The following is a 15,769-nucleotide window of genomic DNA, read 5'->3' as shown; positions in this document are numbered from 1 at the left end:
CAGGAAGGAGCTCATTTGTATTTTTATACTGACGGTTCATCTTCAGCAGATTTAAAGCCTCTAATTCTACAAGTGTGTCTATTTTAAATTAATTCAACAAATTAAAGACATAAAATCACCTTGGATTTCTCAAACAGTTCAACACATAGTTGTGAGTATTTTTTTATATAAAGCAAATATTTTTAATGATGCTTATTGACTGACCTAAAATCTCCAGCAGGAACAATGCAGTAACATTTATGGTCGGTAAACCGTAGAACCCAAGAAGCCGACGTCTGTTAGTGGCTCCATGTTGGGACCAAACTGATTAATATATGTGAGAATAAAACAAGGAGGACGGATGTTCCTCAACAAAACACCGTCTGTTCAGCCGTGAATTCCTCCACTAAGCTCCGTCCACGGCGAGCAGAAGCGGGGCCGCAGAGGGAGGTGAGCCAGGGGTTAATGGGGGGACTGGGATGGCCACCCCTGAGACGGAGACAACTTCTGGTCTCTCCTCATCGTTTCTCAACCATCATCATCCATCACTCCACTTCTTCACTTTCCCATCATTGTGCCTCCATCTCACACCCTGAGAGTTTCAGTCCTTGATTTATAGCTGGGATTTCCACGGATTCCGCATGCAGGGAAGATGTCACCTCTCTGACTGTGACGTTCCTTCAAAAAAGACCCTCTTTCATTTTAACGTGAGAGACACAAAATCAGCGGGTCTCTGGCGAGAAAAAGTCCTAACCCGATACTTTGACTATGAGTTTCCTCAGGTCTGTTTTCCCCTCAATCAAAACTGAAAGAACGGTTCTGATCCAGTCAGATATTCGTCTTTCTATCCCATATATTCTTCCATACACAGGCTTTGTCTCCAGAAGGTGACGTGATGTTTCAGAGAAGCAAATATACACGGTGACAAATCATTTTTACTGCTTTAATTAGCTTTAATGTTCCATAATTAAGTCTCCAGAGTAGAGGTGGAGGTTTTACAGACACATTTATGACTAAATAAACCAAAACTCAAGCAGAATTAGCTCTTTCTTTTCAGTTACGACTCGCTCTAATATTTTTCTCCATAAAAACTTGGACTGTTGTTGTGGTCTGAATCCACTTCTTCTACCAGTTTAAGGATTTAAAGAGACCAGACCTGTAATAACGGTCCCATCAGAGAACCACTGGAGGACATTTAGACATGTCCAGCACGCTCTCGTCTATTCCTGTTTTTTTTATTTTAAAATATTTCATGTAGGGTGGAATTATTTTTTGTGACCTAAAGTGAAATTAAATTAATTTTTTCATAAAAAAAAGACAAATCCCATTGCATTTACATTCCTGCTCAATCCAAAAGAGAAATTTGAAATTAGAAAAGAACATCAGAGAACCTTTTGTTTTCAACGATGGACGACAAACTCTTTGCTTCACATTCCAAGACTTTAAATTAAATGTTACACAACAGAACCCTGTTTCTATTGTAGAACCGGACCAGAACCCCTTGATTGACTGAAATAAGGCTTAACCTGCAGAATAAACAATCTGAAAAACTCACATGCACTGCAAAAACGATCTAGAAATAAGTAAAAATGTCTTAAATTAAGTGTATTTACCCTTAATTTGAGCAGGTAAATAAGATGATTTGCCAATGAAATTAGTATCTTCCCTCTTAAAATAAGATAATTATATAATATGAACTTGAAATAAGACAATGCAATAGTTTTTTCTTATTTCAAATGTAAATTGTCTTGTTCCATTGGCAAAGTGTCTCACTTTTGTCCTCAATTCGAGAAAAAATTTACTTTTTTTAAGACAAAATTACTCACTTAGATTTCCATTTTTTGCAGTGTGGAAAGAAAAGACAATTAGAAGAATTTTATTGATACAATTACTTTAGTCTTTGGAGCTCAGACCTCACCAGCAAACATAGCGTTGAATTTTGATCAATATGCATGAACAGGAGCAAAGAACAGGGCTGTTTCCCTCCAGGCCTGAACCTGGTGGTGGAGTGGAGATAGAGGAAGTTGGTCAGTCTGTAGACTGCTGGTCCAGTGGACTGCATGAGCTGATACTAGAGCTTCACTCAGGGATCTGGAAGATGGAAGTCCAGCTTGGATGTCGACGATGAGCAAGCATGAAGCGACAGTTGAGAGGAAAAACTCCATTGGGAAGAAACCTCTGGCAGAACCAGGCTCCATATGGCGGTCTTCTGCTGGACCGGTTGAAATGAGACACGGAGCGCATTAAAAGTCCAGGAGTAACAAACTCTGATGGTGGAGGAGGGTTGAAACGCAGTCATCTGAAATTCAAATCAGATATAGCGAAACCACTGCCTGCACTTTGGGGAGCAGACTGGGTTGGGGATTGGAGACCTTTTAAGATGAACTCTGGATGCTGATTGGCTTTGGTGGAGGTGTGGTTCAAAACCAAAGGCGGATGAAGGCGAGTTTATTCAGTTTATTTAGATGAACTTCGCCTAGGCTCCATTAACCCAGTAAAGCTGGCACTGGAAAAACGATCTAGAGATAAGTTCAAATTTGCTAAATTAAGTGTATTTACCCTTAATTTGAGTAGATTAGATAGTTAGATAGTAAGATAATTAGATAACATGCACTCTAAATAAGACAATGCAGCGGTGTTTTCTTATTTTAAGTGTAAATAGTCTTGTTTCATTGGCAAAATTTATCTTTTACCTCCTCAATCCAAGAACAAATGCACTCATTATAAGAAAAAAGACTTATCTAGATATCGATTCTTTTCCAGTTTTAACCATGAAATAATTGATAGATTATTCTTTTATGCCACACTAGTCTTCATTGAAGATTCTGACAAATGAAAATTTTCAATCATTGAATTAAATAATTAGGATTTTTTTTTTTATGTCATTGGTGCCTTTTTTGGTCACCTAATGAATGCATTAGTTATTCCAGTGATGATGCAGAGTATGTATCAAACATGCCACGCAGCATTTTTCACTAAACTCAGACTCAACATGTTTCAGAATCTGCGTTTAACAGAATCAGTGTAGAATAATTCTGTCCATTTATTTAGTTTTTACTGTTCTAAGTTCTTATCTCTCATTCATTTATTAGGAACTTTAAAAACATTCATGTTGACCAAAGTTTGTTAAAGAAAAAATACGCTATACTGGAACCAGAAATGTAACATCCCTCTAAGCAGGGGTCTTCACAACGACACTGTCAAGGAACGCTATGGACAGAGGAAACATGCAAGAGGCGGAGAGTTTAGTGTCGGAGGTCATGGATGAGTCTCCTCCTTCATACATTTTTTATTCAGACGTAACTTAATGGTAAAGTAAATGTTTCTTATTTCAACTGTTCCATATATCAACTGCGACATATGAATCAAGACAACGAAAAAAAAACACAGATTTTAAGACAGGATTTTTTTTTAATAGAAATTTTCTAAATTTTGGGAGAATATAATCTGATAAAGAGTACATTTATATACATGTTTAAAATTTAAAATTGATTTCCCTACGACTTGGAAGACATTTCAATTTGTGGAAGAAAATTCCAGGAGGGAATATATAAGAAAAAACTATCATCCAAAACTTTTGCGACCCCCATGCAGTACCTCCGTGGACCCCCTAGGGGTCGCGAACCCCGTGTTGAAGACCTCCGCTCTAAGGAACCGCTTCAGTTCAGTCAGAAACTGGGAACTGGGTCAAATATTAACTAAATATTAGCAGTCAACACAACAAACTAAAGAACCGCTTCCTTTCTATCTTCAAAATAAAAGTCTCAAACTCCAGCTCTGTTGCCAGGAAACCAGCTTTGGATGATGTCACACCATGACGACTTTCAGACACCTGAATCAAACATCTGAACTCATCCAGGTTCTCCAGAGCCCTGGTTAACGTGTGCTGGAACCTTCACCTTAATTAACCTTTCTGGGTTACCTGCCCCGGCCCAGGAGTTAGACCGGTCCCGACCCGGTTAGGAGCGAGCTGTTGGTCTCCTCTGGGGGCCTCAGCCTGGAGGTAGATTAGTCCTGACAAGTTGGACTGGCTGCCTTAACTCTGAGCTGATTGGATGAAGGTCTCGTTGGAGACATGTCTGCTCTGCTCTGGGGGTCTCAGCGTGGGGTCAGAACCGGGCCGGACGCCAGCAGTCCATGTGTTAGTGAGCAGATCGGGTCTAAAAACAGGCAGGCAGTGTACGGCCCGCTTTGCCAAAAAGCAGCAATTTAGTGTGAATGTGGAGCAGCTTTCCAGCTCCGACCACACACGCTGCCGCTGCCAGGAAAGCCTTTTTTCTGCTACCTGTTTACGCGCAGGTAAAGTGGCTTTCAGAGCGCTCGTTTCAGCGGCCCGTCGTCACGTTCAGCCGCTGCTCCTCCACACTCCTCCTCTTGTTCTCCAGATAAAAACCCCACCGACTGGACTTGGTGTTCCTGAACTAACCCGATCCAGGGGAGCTCGTAAAGGAAATCGCTCCCATGATTCTTTCTGGCACAGATCACTCGCCGAGAAAATGTGGATTTCTTACACGCCGTCAGAGCCGGGGAACAATGGTTTCTGTTTGGGCTCAGTAATGAGGAGCGGTCTGCTGCAGATAATGTGTTCACTGTGGGCTTTTCACGTCCCTGCTGGGACCCCTGCTTCTGGGTAAAAATCAGGGACGCATCAATAGAGCCCAGTGGCCAGAACGTCGGACATAATTGGCTAAATTAAGAACACGGTTTGAGTCACCGGGGGCCGAGCGAGCTGCAGCGGAGCCCTGATAAATATCTGTACCTGCAGCAGAGAAGTGGCGTGTTTGAGCAGCTCGGCGCGTCTGAAACCCCAGGAGGCCGAGCGTAACCTTAGCCAAACATTTGGAGAGCGCACGGTGGGCTTTCATGCTGCTCTTTGCTCTCAGTGTGTCCACAGCAGCGAGCCGGACCCTCCCTTCATCAGCGCCCCTGATTAAACCCGTCCCAAAACAAACTGAAGGAGTCCTGCTGCTGAGGCTGCAGAGGAGACCAGACACTTCAGGGTTTGTCCTCACAGCTGCGACCGCAGAGGGCTGCAGGCTTTGGAGCCAATAGGGAGGCGGTTCTGTCCACCTGCTGAAGGTACAGACGCAGCAGAGAACCCAGACAGCCGTGGATCAGAATCCAAGTCTGGTTCAGGTCTGGCTGTAGGTTCTGATGGTCTATGTCTCCAGGGTTCTAGTTTTAACCGGATCATGAGCATCAGGCTGGTTCTGATTCTGGGTCCTGTTGTTTCTTTGTGGTTCATGTTCTTTTGTGTCCGTGTAAAGTGGATCAGACCATGGTTTTGGTTCTGGGTCCATGATGGGAGTCTCTACCCGAGGCTTTGACCCGGTTTAGAACCCGCCTGGAGCTCTCAGAACCGCAGCATGGTTCTGTTTCTAGGCCTTTTCTCTCCTGGTTCTGGATGTAATAAGACGCTGCAGTAAACTGGTGGCTGTGATGTTCATGGTTACGTAAGCGACCTTTATGTCAGTCAGCGTCCAACGGGACAGGTGGACAGGTTGCCATGGCGAGGTCCATCCTGCCGGTCCCAGCCGCCCCGGGTCATGGCGACCCGATAAAGGCCAGCCATGGCCCAAAGTCACTGCGGAACCGTCGCTCTGCATCAGCGTCCGGACTCTGATGGCGTCATCGCTCCATCAGAACCTCATCCACTGTGACAGCCAAAGTTCTGCCCGACCCGGTTCAGGGTCCAAACAACCCCCGTTACAGGCGTCTAAATCTTTTCAGCAGAACCCGATCTTCTCACCTTCAGGTTCTCCAGAACCCATCCGTCCCAGTTTGGTCCCAGAACCTGTTGCTGACCTACAGGCAGCAGAACCCGGACATCAGATGTTCTTCTCTGTGGACTGAAGGGTTCTGGTTCCTAAACCCGTCTAGAACCACCACCCCTGCTTTGATGTGGGTCAGAATTTGGAGAACTGAGAAGAGCTGAACCGGGTTTATAAGGGTTCTGAACCAGAACTCTGCCTTTTTTTTTAAAGGAGAGAGGAGGAACCAGGAGGAACCGGGTCACGGTGGGTAGAGGGGGGGTGGTTCTGGATGGGGTTAGGAACCAAAACCCTTCAGTCCACAGAGAAGAACATCTGATCTTTGGTTTCTGCTGCCTGTGGGTCAGCAGCAGGTTCTGGGACCAAACTGGACCATGAGCTGGACTCTGAGGAGCTAAAAGGTTCTGAACCTTCCTTTTCGGACCTCTGATGCTCGGTGAGTCAGACAGAACAATCTGCTGCTGAGCGCCACCTTCCTCCTCCTCCTCCTCCTCCTCCTCCTCCTCCTCCCTGTCAGAGGAGGTCCGTCCCTCTCTGGGAGTCGGAGCAGAACCAAGCAGTCCTCAGATGGACCTGCAGCTGCAGCAGAGCAACCACAGCAGCTGCTCTGTGAACCGGGTCTGTGTTCCTCAGCCGGACTTTCTGACAGATTCTTTTGGACCTCTGTGGACCTTTTGGACCGACCCAGCTGTGAGTGGACCTGTTTAGGTTCTGTTGGGTTCTGAAGTTCCTTCAGAATCTTTGTGTTCTGCTGGATTCTGGCTTTTGTTTCTTTTTTTTTTTTTGCTCTGAACTTTTTTCATCCCGTTCGGACTTTGTTCTGGACGTGTTCTACAGAGTTCTGACCGTTTACTCTCACCCTCTACTTTGCAAAGTTCTGACCAAGTTCTGAAGTGTTTTTGCAAGGTTCTGCTCATTTCTGACACTTTTATTTTCTAAGTTCTGTTGAGTTCTGATCTGTTCTGATGGTCCAAAGTTCTGTTGGGTTCTGACTGCTTGTTCTGTGCTTCCTTTCAGAACCATGCTGTTCTCCAGCAGCCTCCTGCAGCAGTGCTTCTTCGCCGTCTTCCTGCTCTGCTCTCCGGTTCCGTACGCGGGCCGACCCGTCGACACCAGCAGCAGAATGTAAGTCCAGTTCTCCTCCGGCTCGGTCTCAGAGTGGACTCTTTGTTTTGGATCTGAGGCTGGAAAATGTTCAGTGGTTCCGTTTACCCAGAGAAACCGGACCACCTGCAGGAGCAAAGCAAACCGGGCCGAGCTCAGCAGAATAAACACACTTTCTGGACTTTATCTCTGAGTCGGTTCTGGATGTGATCCCGGTTAACAGAGCAGGGGGGAACCAAACCATCTAATCAATCTGGACCTCTGACAATCTGTGGTTCTGGAGGTTTATTTAGGCAGAACCCTGTGGTTTGGATCATTTTGGGTCAGAATATGAAGGAGTTCTAACACTAAATGTCTTGGTGGTTCTGCAGCAGTTTTGGGACCGTTTCAAATGGCCCGAACAGTTCTGGTTCTGATTTACCTCCTCTGAGTTATCTGGGTCTGGGTCACAGAACCTGGAGATGCTGCAGAGGTCCGTTTTCCTTCCTTTCAGACAGAATCACAGCCAGAGTTCTGAAGGCGAGCGGGTCCGTTTGATCGGAACAGGATCAAAGGTCGGATCAGCTTTCACAGGAAACATCTGTATGCATATAAACAGCAGCTGCTCAGCACTCTGGATCAGAACCGGAGCTGCAGATTCATCAGAACTCAGCAGGAAACTGAACAGAATGTGAGGAAGAGGAGCAGCTGCCCTTCCTCAGCTGCTTCAAGAAGCTCAGGTGGAACCGCCAGGGAGGTTCTGAGCAGGCGGCGCCATCCTGTGGCGGATCCGAAGGTGGTTCCGTCTGAGTGGGAAGTTTGATCCCAGGCAGGAAGCAGAACCAGGTTCTGATGAGGTTCTACTCCTGGAAGGTGGTTCTAGTTGACTGTGGAGGAGAAGCTGATAGTTCTGACCCACACTGTAGGGGGGCGGGGCTTGTTCAGCAGGTGCTCTGAGGTTGAGGGTTGCAGATCCTTTAGGGTGTGCTGCCTCCTGCTGGCGGGTCGAGGTTCTGCTCTTCCCAGATGTTTTCCTCTGGAATCATGTTTGTGTGGTTAAAGTCTTTCTCCTCTTCTGCTCCTCCTCAGGCGCCGCTCCGTCAGCGAAACGCAGCTCATGCACGACAAAGGCCGGATGCTGCACGGATTCCGTCGCATCGTCTACCTGCAAGACCTTCTGGACGCCCTCCACACAGGCGACGCCTTGTCGGTCCGAAGCGCCGGGGTCGGAGGCAGCGGGCTGCCCGGACCCAGCCTCGGCGTCAACCCCAGCACCACGGGCAGCACCCTCCAGTCCAAACCCCCCGGAGGAACCAAGAACCTCCCCATCACCTTCCAGGTGGAGGAGGAGGAGGGAACCAACCTGCCGCAGGAGACCAACAAGTCGCAGCCGTACAAAGACAGCACGCAGAAGCTCCCCGGAAAGAGGAAGAGGAAGGGCAAGTCTGGCAGGAGGAAGGAGGGGGAGAAGAGGAAGAGGACGGTGCGCTCCATATGGCGGAGGCTGGAGGAGGAAGCTGGGAGCGGACTCCACCTGGAGTGGAGGTCTCTGCTGGGCGTGCAGAGGGCGCTGCAGTGAGACGCCGTCAGACGCTGACGAAGGTGAGTTCTGGTCTGACGCAGCCGAAGGTTCTGGGCTCAGAAGCTTTGAACACACTGGAAAAACCATCTAGAAATAAATTTAAATTTCCTAAATTTAGTGTATTTACCCTTAATTTTAGTAGGTTAGTTAGATAGTTTCTTAATAGAATGATTATTTTTACTCTTAAAATGAGATAATTAGATAATCTGCACTTAAAATAAGACAATGCAATTGTGTTTTCTTATTTTAAGTGGAAGTTGTCATGTTCCATTGGCAAAATGTCTCTTTTTCTTCCTCAATTCAAGAATAAATGCACTTATTTTAAGAAAAAATGACTTATCTAGATTTAAATTTTCCCAGTGCAGAGAAACTGATCCGATCCCCAGAACCGATTTAGAATCAAAGGAATCCTGCAGGAACTCCACCGCATCGGGTGGGGATCTAGATGTTCCGTCCAGAACCCTGTTAAAGACGTTTTAAAGTTCATTCTTTAACTTCCGGGTTTCTCCAAACCAATAAGCGTAGAATCATCAAATCCTTTAGGCTGGAAACTGGTTCTACATCCCGACACAATCTGGTCCCGATCCAATAAAACGCTCCAACCTGGACAATTAGATCTGCACGCAGAACCAGGGAGCAGAGGTGGAGGTATCATGATGAGGGAGATTCCAGGTTCTGATGTCTGCGCTGAGGTCAGCCTGCTGTCCAGGTGGACTGACCCAGAGGACATCAGCTGGACCTCCCAGCTTCGCTTCTGCTTCAGTCTGGGTTCGGTTCTCTGACAGGTTTTCATTCTCTGTGTCTTTTTTGTGTGTTTTCCAGAAAGAAATCTTCGCCTCAGCTTCCCGGACTCCTAAATGTTCACGACTCGGCCTCCTGCCATTGTGAGCGTTTGGACAGCAGACAGAAAATATTTATTGTGTGTAAATATCTGAGAATGGAAACAGAAAATGTTTAAATGAACCCATGTGGGCGCTCTGTGCAGCGACTGATTCTAATCTTTGTGAATCCATTTTTTTATTCCAGTAATGTCTTATTATTTCCAGTAATTTATTTTGTTATATTTATTTCGGAAACGTATCGAGGTGCTGCTGACCTTCTATATTTTTGTACCATAATGCACTTTAGATATCTATAATCTATAAAACATGACCTTGTTGTTTCTGTTGTTTTTGATCTGAAGTGAAGAAAACCGACTTTTTTTTCTTCTTTTTCTTTTTTTTTTAAAATGTGTTTGTTTCTTTGAAGTTGTTTTTTGTGGTCTATCCTCGCGATGCCTTCACTGACCGTCAGTTTTCTCCACGCTCTGCTTCTCCGGGCCAAAGTTCACACGTGTACCAAAACACAGCTTGTTCATGTTTGTGCACTGAGATGAAGCCCCTGTTCTGAACTGATTAAACATGTCGTCATATCTGAGTCTGACTCTGATTGGTCAATTCTGGGTTCCTAATCCTAACAGACTGTTTGGATGATATTCCAGATGTTTAGTGATTTAAAAAAAAGACCAATTCTCCATCAGTTCTGAAGTTTGAAATTTCCCTAATAAAGATTTTTTTTTTATTCCAGCTTTGACTCATTTAAAAAGATGAGATTTCACAATTTTTTAGTCGTTTAGTATCATTTTAGATTAAAGAGGCAGTACATTATGTCACCACTAGGTGTCAGTACTCATTGATTAAAGGTATTGAGGATTTTTTAAAAGACCCGCCCTCTCCACCTAAAAATAAAAATGCACGTTTAAAATAAAGGTTTAAAATGTGCTGTTCTCATAACTGTCCACATACAGCGGGGACTCTATAGTGAACTTCATAGTGAACTCGGTTAACTGACCATTCGGAAAGATGATCACTGCTTTTTGCTCCATTGGTCACGTAAATCCTCTTCCACTGCACGGTTCCTCCGCCATCTTTGTTATTAGTCAGCCCTGACAGCAAATCCCATAATGCTTTGCGAGGAGAGCTCACAAAGCATTCTGGGATATATCTGCCTCTTCTGAGGCCTTTCTTTTCTTCTGATACACTTCGCAGAGATTTTTTCTCTTACAACCCTCGGCCATTTTCAAAGAACTTGAAAGATGACTTCAATGGCTGTCGGAAAACGTAGCTCACCGCAGATATTTGCCTGAGAGTGCGCAACTGCAGAAATAGATAGCTAACGGGATGAGCACATTACGTAAAAATATCACCAGAATGATTGACAATTAGAAGGACCACTTATTGAGACGATCCACCCAGAAATACCGCCTCTGTACCTTTAAGGTAATATGTTTACTATAAAAGCCAGAGGAGGACATGGTTGGGGTTTGCTTTTTTTTTTATCATGATCTGCTGCTTCCTGCCTCGCTCCTGTTAGAGACAGACTCCAGTAAAGATCGATGGAAGCCATCCAGTCTGCTCAGGCTGAGAAGAAGAAGGTCCTTCCTGCTTCTGCAGGAACAAAGAAACTGGTGACCAGAAGGAGGTAATCGGGTCACGGATTAACTGATCATCTCAATAACAGCAGGCCTGCATTAGCACAGCATCAGAGAGGGAAGATATCAGCATTGACCAGCTGCTGTCCATCAGTCTGAGGTCAAAAGGTCATCTCCAAACCACTGAAGGCTTAAACCATGAGAGCATCAGAGGAGAAGCTCTGCAGTGATGAACGGAAACTCTATAAAAATAGATCTATGCTTCTTATAGCTGCGTTATCTTCAGGAGCCTTTCTTAACATATTTTAACCTTCATGGTAAATAAATTATTTTGAAGCTATTTCATGTAAAATTTGATTAAAGCAGCAACTGAGACATAAAATTTGATCTAATTAAGACTCCTTCATACATTTTTATAGTTTATCAGAGAAAGGTTCTGGTTCTGGGTTGATAAAAGTCTGTATTTATTCAGTGGATTGCTGATAGGCTGTTTGTAGAACATGGTGCTGTGAAGTCACCAGCCGCCATATTGGTACTCCCTAATTAGACCAGTGCCAATGTAAACAATACGTGCTCTACAGCATCAAACAACAATGATGTTCTCATTTTCTGGGGGATTTAAGATTTTTAAAATAAAGATAAATCCATCACTTTGACACACTGGCTGTTTCATAGTATCAGTAGATTACTGGAACTTATAATAAAAACAAAAATAGGCAAATTCATTATAAACTCTATAAATCAAGTAATATAACATTTTATATAAATCAATCACAAAAAATGTGTGTGTTAATGGAGCAAAATAATGCAGATTTGCCAAAAGTGCTAAATTGATTATGCACATGTAATATACATTTATTACATTGTTATGGTGATTCCATTACATTACAGGCATTTTTATGGCGCGACTCTGTGAGAGTGGGGAGTACCAAGATGGCGGCAGTTCTTAATGCCTATCAGCATTCCAGAACATAGAGATCAGTGGTTGATCCTGGAGAGAAAGCTGAAGTCCCCGCTGTGGCCACATGAGGGCGATGCTGCGCCGACAGGCGCTTCAACAGCAGAAGAAAAAGGCGGAGGAGATCAGCAGCTTCCGGCGCACGTGGGAGAAGAATAGAATCATGGCGCCAGGAGGGAAGATAAACAGACCGAAAACGGTAAGAAAGCCCAAACAGATGGTTCCGAAGGTGTCGGGTGTTGTTCGGATCAGAGCTGAAAGCTTCACCTAAAAGATCCAGAACGTTCTGGTTCTGATGGCGGGATTTACAAACAAGCAGAGCTTGTTCTGTTGGTTCTGATGGACCAACAGAACCTCTGACGTCATCAAATATAAACTTTTGTAAAAGAGTAACAGCTGCTTTGATGTTACACAGCGGTTCTGGACGGGTTCTGTGCTAGATCTATGAAACTAGAGACACTGCTCCGCATCTTTGAACATTATTTAATTTATAAAATGTAATAGACCTCAAAGAAAACTGCAGAAACGTTGCTATGGCAACACCATGAGCCTGTTACATGCTGATTGGTTGTGTGGGTTTTGATCAGCAAAGATCCGCCTCAGTATTAAATCTATGGTCACTTCCTGGTTTACTGTCAGTCCGCCACCCCCTGACCTTTGACCTGTCCTGGTTTACTGTCAGTCCGCCACCCCCTGACCTTTGACCTGTCCTGGTTTACTGTCAGTCCGCCACCCCCTGACCTTTGACCTGTCCTGGTTTACTGTCAGTCCGCCACCCCCTGACCTTTGACCTGTCCTGGTTTACTGTCAGTCCGCCACCCCCTGACCTTTGACCTGTCCTGGTTTTCCTCCAGGAGCTCGGAAAGAAGCTCTTCAAGCGGCGCAGAGTTTTGGGTCGACAGAAGAAGAAGCAGAATCAGATCGTTGGAGCCGTGGTGGACCAGGGCCTCATCACCACCCACCACCTGAAGAAGAGACGGTCAGAGCTGCAGGCGTCTCACCTGTCCTCCTCTATCCTGTCCCCCTCTCTCCTGTCCTCCTCTCCTGTCTCCCTCTCTCCTGTCTCCCTCTCCCCCGTCCTCCTCTCTCCTGTCTCCCTCTACCCTGCCCCCCTCTCCTGTCCTCCTCTCCTGTCTCCCTCTCCCCCGTCCTCCTCTCTCCTGTCTCCCTCTACCCTGCCCCCCTCTCATGTCCCTCTCTCACCTGTCTCCTGGTCTCTGTGTCCCTCAGGTCCAGTCCCAGAGCCAACATCACCCTTTCAGGGAAGAAGAGGAGGAAGCTGCTCAGGCAGCTGCATTATACGCTGCTGGAGAAGTCCTCCATGGAAGGTAGACCCTCTGATCCTGGTCTGACCCACAGACCAGCCTGTCCAGTAGAACCTGCTGTCTCCTTGTTTCTGGACAACATGGAAGAACATCCTTCAGTTTAACGTGAGGCTGAAATGTTTCTCCCACAGTGGTACCAGCACCACAGAAGAAGCAGAACTCCTCTACATCATCATCGTCATCAGCTGCTCCTAAGAAGAAGAAGAAGAAGAAGAAGGAGGCGGGGTCTGGATCCCAGGGTGACGTGGAGATGGAGGATATGGAGTGAACCGAGGTCCGATCTCAGCAGATGTTCTTCAACAGAAACCAGAACCAGCTGCTGTGGATCAAAGCAGCTTTTCCAGGGATGCATCTGTTTGGGTTCATATGAGGCACCGAGAACCAAAGCTGCAGATTTATTTCTGGTTCTGAGTGTAGAGACTGTCCACAACATGAACTGACAGACATTTTTACTGTTCCGCTGCTTTAATTAAAGAAGTCCGAATGCTACTCCTATGGTCTCAGGTTATGATTGGACTGAAAAAACCAGAACCACCGGCAGAGTTCTGAGTTTCAGCTTCTTAGGTTTGAAAAACCAGAGATTTCATGATCAGATCCGTCCACAGGTCTGCTAAAACAGAACCAACCTCGCTGCCAATCATCCAGAATATTTGTCATTAATGGCCTTCCGTACACAGACCAAACATAAGTTCTCCATGTCTGACATCTGGATGATTATAACTGAGCAGGGCCATAATAAATGCAAAGATTCAGTTGTTCTGGCTTTATTCCTGTGGAACCAGTCAGAGATTTACAGGAAAACCAAAGAAGCTAAAAAGAAAATGTAACCCTTCAGGTTAAAGATGTTAGAATCTAATTGGTAAACTGATGGATAGCTAAGCGGCGCCGGTTCTCCAAGCTCTCTTCACTAATGGAACAAACAGTTTTGCTCCAGAGCTGCTGTTTTTAGACCCGTTTTAAAGGNTAATGGAACAAACAGTTTTGCTCCAGAGCTGCTGTTTTTAGACCCGTTTTAAAGGTTCTTCATCTCAGGTTTTTTAAGTCTTAAGGAAATGAATGTTCCAACCGTTGCATTTCCGAATTCTCCCAGTGGTGCACGACTTTACACGAGTGAATAAAGTGAATGTGATTGGTCGTTTATCAAGGGGGCGGGATTGTTGTGGCAGAAGGTTTGCAAGCAAGTTTGTTTGTGGCCGGTTTGTCGGAAGCATCTTGCTAACCAGTTAGCAACTGAGTGCTAGTAGGCTCCCAATGGGAAATTCCATTGGGACCAAGTAGCACTAAATTGATGACTTAGAAACGACACTGTCAAGGAACGCTATGGACAGAGGAAACATGCAAGAGGAGGAGAGTTTAGTGTCGGAGGTCGTGGATGAGTCTCCTCCGTCATCCATTTTTTATTTAGAGGAGGAAAGCGGGGGCGAAGATGTTGTGGAAGAGGACACCAGGGCGGCAGAAGCTTGGTTTGGTGTAGAAGGTTTAATCCAGAGCCGAGGAACCTAGAAACCATCAACCTCATGTAACACAGAACCAAACTTCTATCAATGGCACAGAGAAAATGTCTTCCCTTAGATGAAAGGAGAGATTATATGATCAGTGTTAATCAGATTAGAGAGTTTAAATAATCCATTTAACTCCAAACGACCAAGAAATAAGAACCTGTGAAGGTTTGATCCAATCAGAGTCAAACCATGAAAATCTGATGATAGAAGGTTCAGTGAGATAAAAAGGCTCGGATGAATATTTAGACGTTTCAGGTGTGAATATGAAACCTGTAGCTTTGATAAATAAATGTGGATCTGTGATCAGAGCCGGCCCAAGGCAGAAGCAAACCAAGCTGCCCCAATTTCAGAGCGTTAACAGATCCTGATGTTTGGCCACCAGCTGTAGGGCAGATAGCAGAGCCACAGGTCTGCAGCCTTCAAACATTAAACGCTCGTTCATTTGTTTCTGTTGGTGATTTAACCGACAGTTAAAATAACCACTAATCTTTTCTATGTCTTTCAACGAAGGGTTCTGCAGACGCAGCATCAGGTTAAAACCAATGATCTCTATTTATTCACTGGATTGCTGATTACCCGTTGGTAGAACTGGGCTGAAATGAAGCCACCGGCCGCCATATTGGTACTCCCTATTTAGATTGGTCGCAATGTAAATGATACGGACGCTACAGCATCGAACAACGATGATGTTCTGATTTTCAGGGGGGCTTAAGACTTAAAGATACATTCATCACTTTGACACAAACTGGCTGTTTTATAGCATCAGTAGATTACCGTAATTTATGGTAAAAATGGGCACATCTCATTGCATAGTCATTATGAAGTCTATGAAGTCTCTAAATCATGTAACATATTATACAAATCAATCACTTAATGGAGCATAATAACTCCAATGTACCAAAACTGCTAAATTGATGATGTACATATAATATACATGTATTTATTACCTTCTTATGTTAATTAGATATTCCAAAAATTTACATCAAGACTGAATTTCAAGTACATGCTTGTTAATGCTATAGTACACAGGTCACAGATTAGTGGACCTCAGTCTGGATCTGGAGCCCCCTGCTGGCTAATCCAGACCCCATTTATAAATTTCCGCATCTTTTCCGACTATGGTGTCTAAACGTCACTTGTGGCACTTCTCCTGTTAATA

At 44.9% G+C, this 15,769-nt stretch overlaps 2 protein-coding genes across 4 annotated transcripts in view; both read left to right on the top strand.

The window, feature by feature from the left end:
• The window catches only part of LOC107092965 (parathyroid hormone-related protein-like), a 14,924-nt gene extending 6,489 nt beyond the window's left edge, over positions 1 to 8,435 (top strand). Inside the window, exons 1-3 of one of the 3 annotated variants that reach the window (XM_015387721.1) lie at positions 6,286 to 6,440; positions 6,768 to 6,875; positions 7,923 to 8,435. In XM_015387721.1, coding sequence (XP_015243207.1) covers positions 6,772 to 6,875; positions 7,923 to 8,412 — 594 coding nt within the window. In that variant the 5' untranslated portion in view covers positions 6,286 to 6,440; positions 6,768 to 6,771 and the 3' untranslated portion in view covers positions 8,413 to 8,435. Of the gene's footprint in view, positions 1 to 6,285; positions 6,657 to 6,767; positions 6,876 to 7,922 lie in introns of those variants that run through there. The other 2 variants (XM_015387720.1, XM_015387722.1) reach the window with 2 other exon arrangements.
• A 3,442-nt stretch (positions 8,436 to 11,877) lies between these two features.
• Positions 11,878 to 13,601, top strand: LOC107092977 (chromosome unknown open reading frame, human C11orf98). The gene is made up of 4 exons (XM_015387739.1): positions 11,878 to 11,982; positions 12,638 to 12,762; positions 13,014 to 13,111; positions 13,240 to 13,601. The coding sequence occupies exons 1-4, from the start codon at positions 11,947 to 11,949 to the stop codon at positions 13,374 to 13,376; spliced, it is 396 nt and encodes a 131-aa protein (XP_015243225.1). The 5' UTR covers positions 11,878 to 11,946; the 3' UTR covers positions 13,377 to 13,601.
• The last annotated feature ends 2,168 nt before the right edge of the window (positions 13,602 to 15,769 follow it).

Source organism: Cyprinodon variegatus, unplaced genomic scaffold (genome assembly GCF_000732505.1).
Source record: "Cyprinodon variegatus isolate N-32 unplaced genomic scaffold, C_variegatus-1.0 Scaffold402, whole genome shotgun sequence".
NCBI classification, from domain to species: Eukaryota; Metazoa; Chordata; class Actinopteri; order Cyprinodontiformes; family Cyprinodontidae; genus Cyprinodon; species Cyprinodon variegatus.
Note: the sequence above shows the minus strand (reverse complement) of the source record. Positions and strands in the feature narration are given on the sequence as shown.

Coding starts and splice junctions, on each gene's coding strand:
- LOC107092977 (XM_015387739.1), top strand. CDS start 11,947: ATGGCGCCAGGAGGGAAGATAAACAGACCGAAAACG. Junction 12,763..13,013: donor CACCACCTGAAGAAGAGACG/GTCAGAGCTGCA, acceptor TGTGTCCCTCAG/GTCCAGTCCCAGAGCCAACA. Junction 13,112..13,239: donor GGAGAAGTCCTCCATGGAAG/GTAGACCCTCTG, acceptor TTTCTCCCACAG/TGGTACCAGCACCACAGAAG.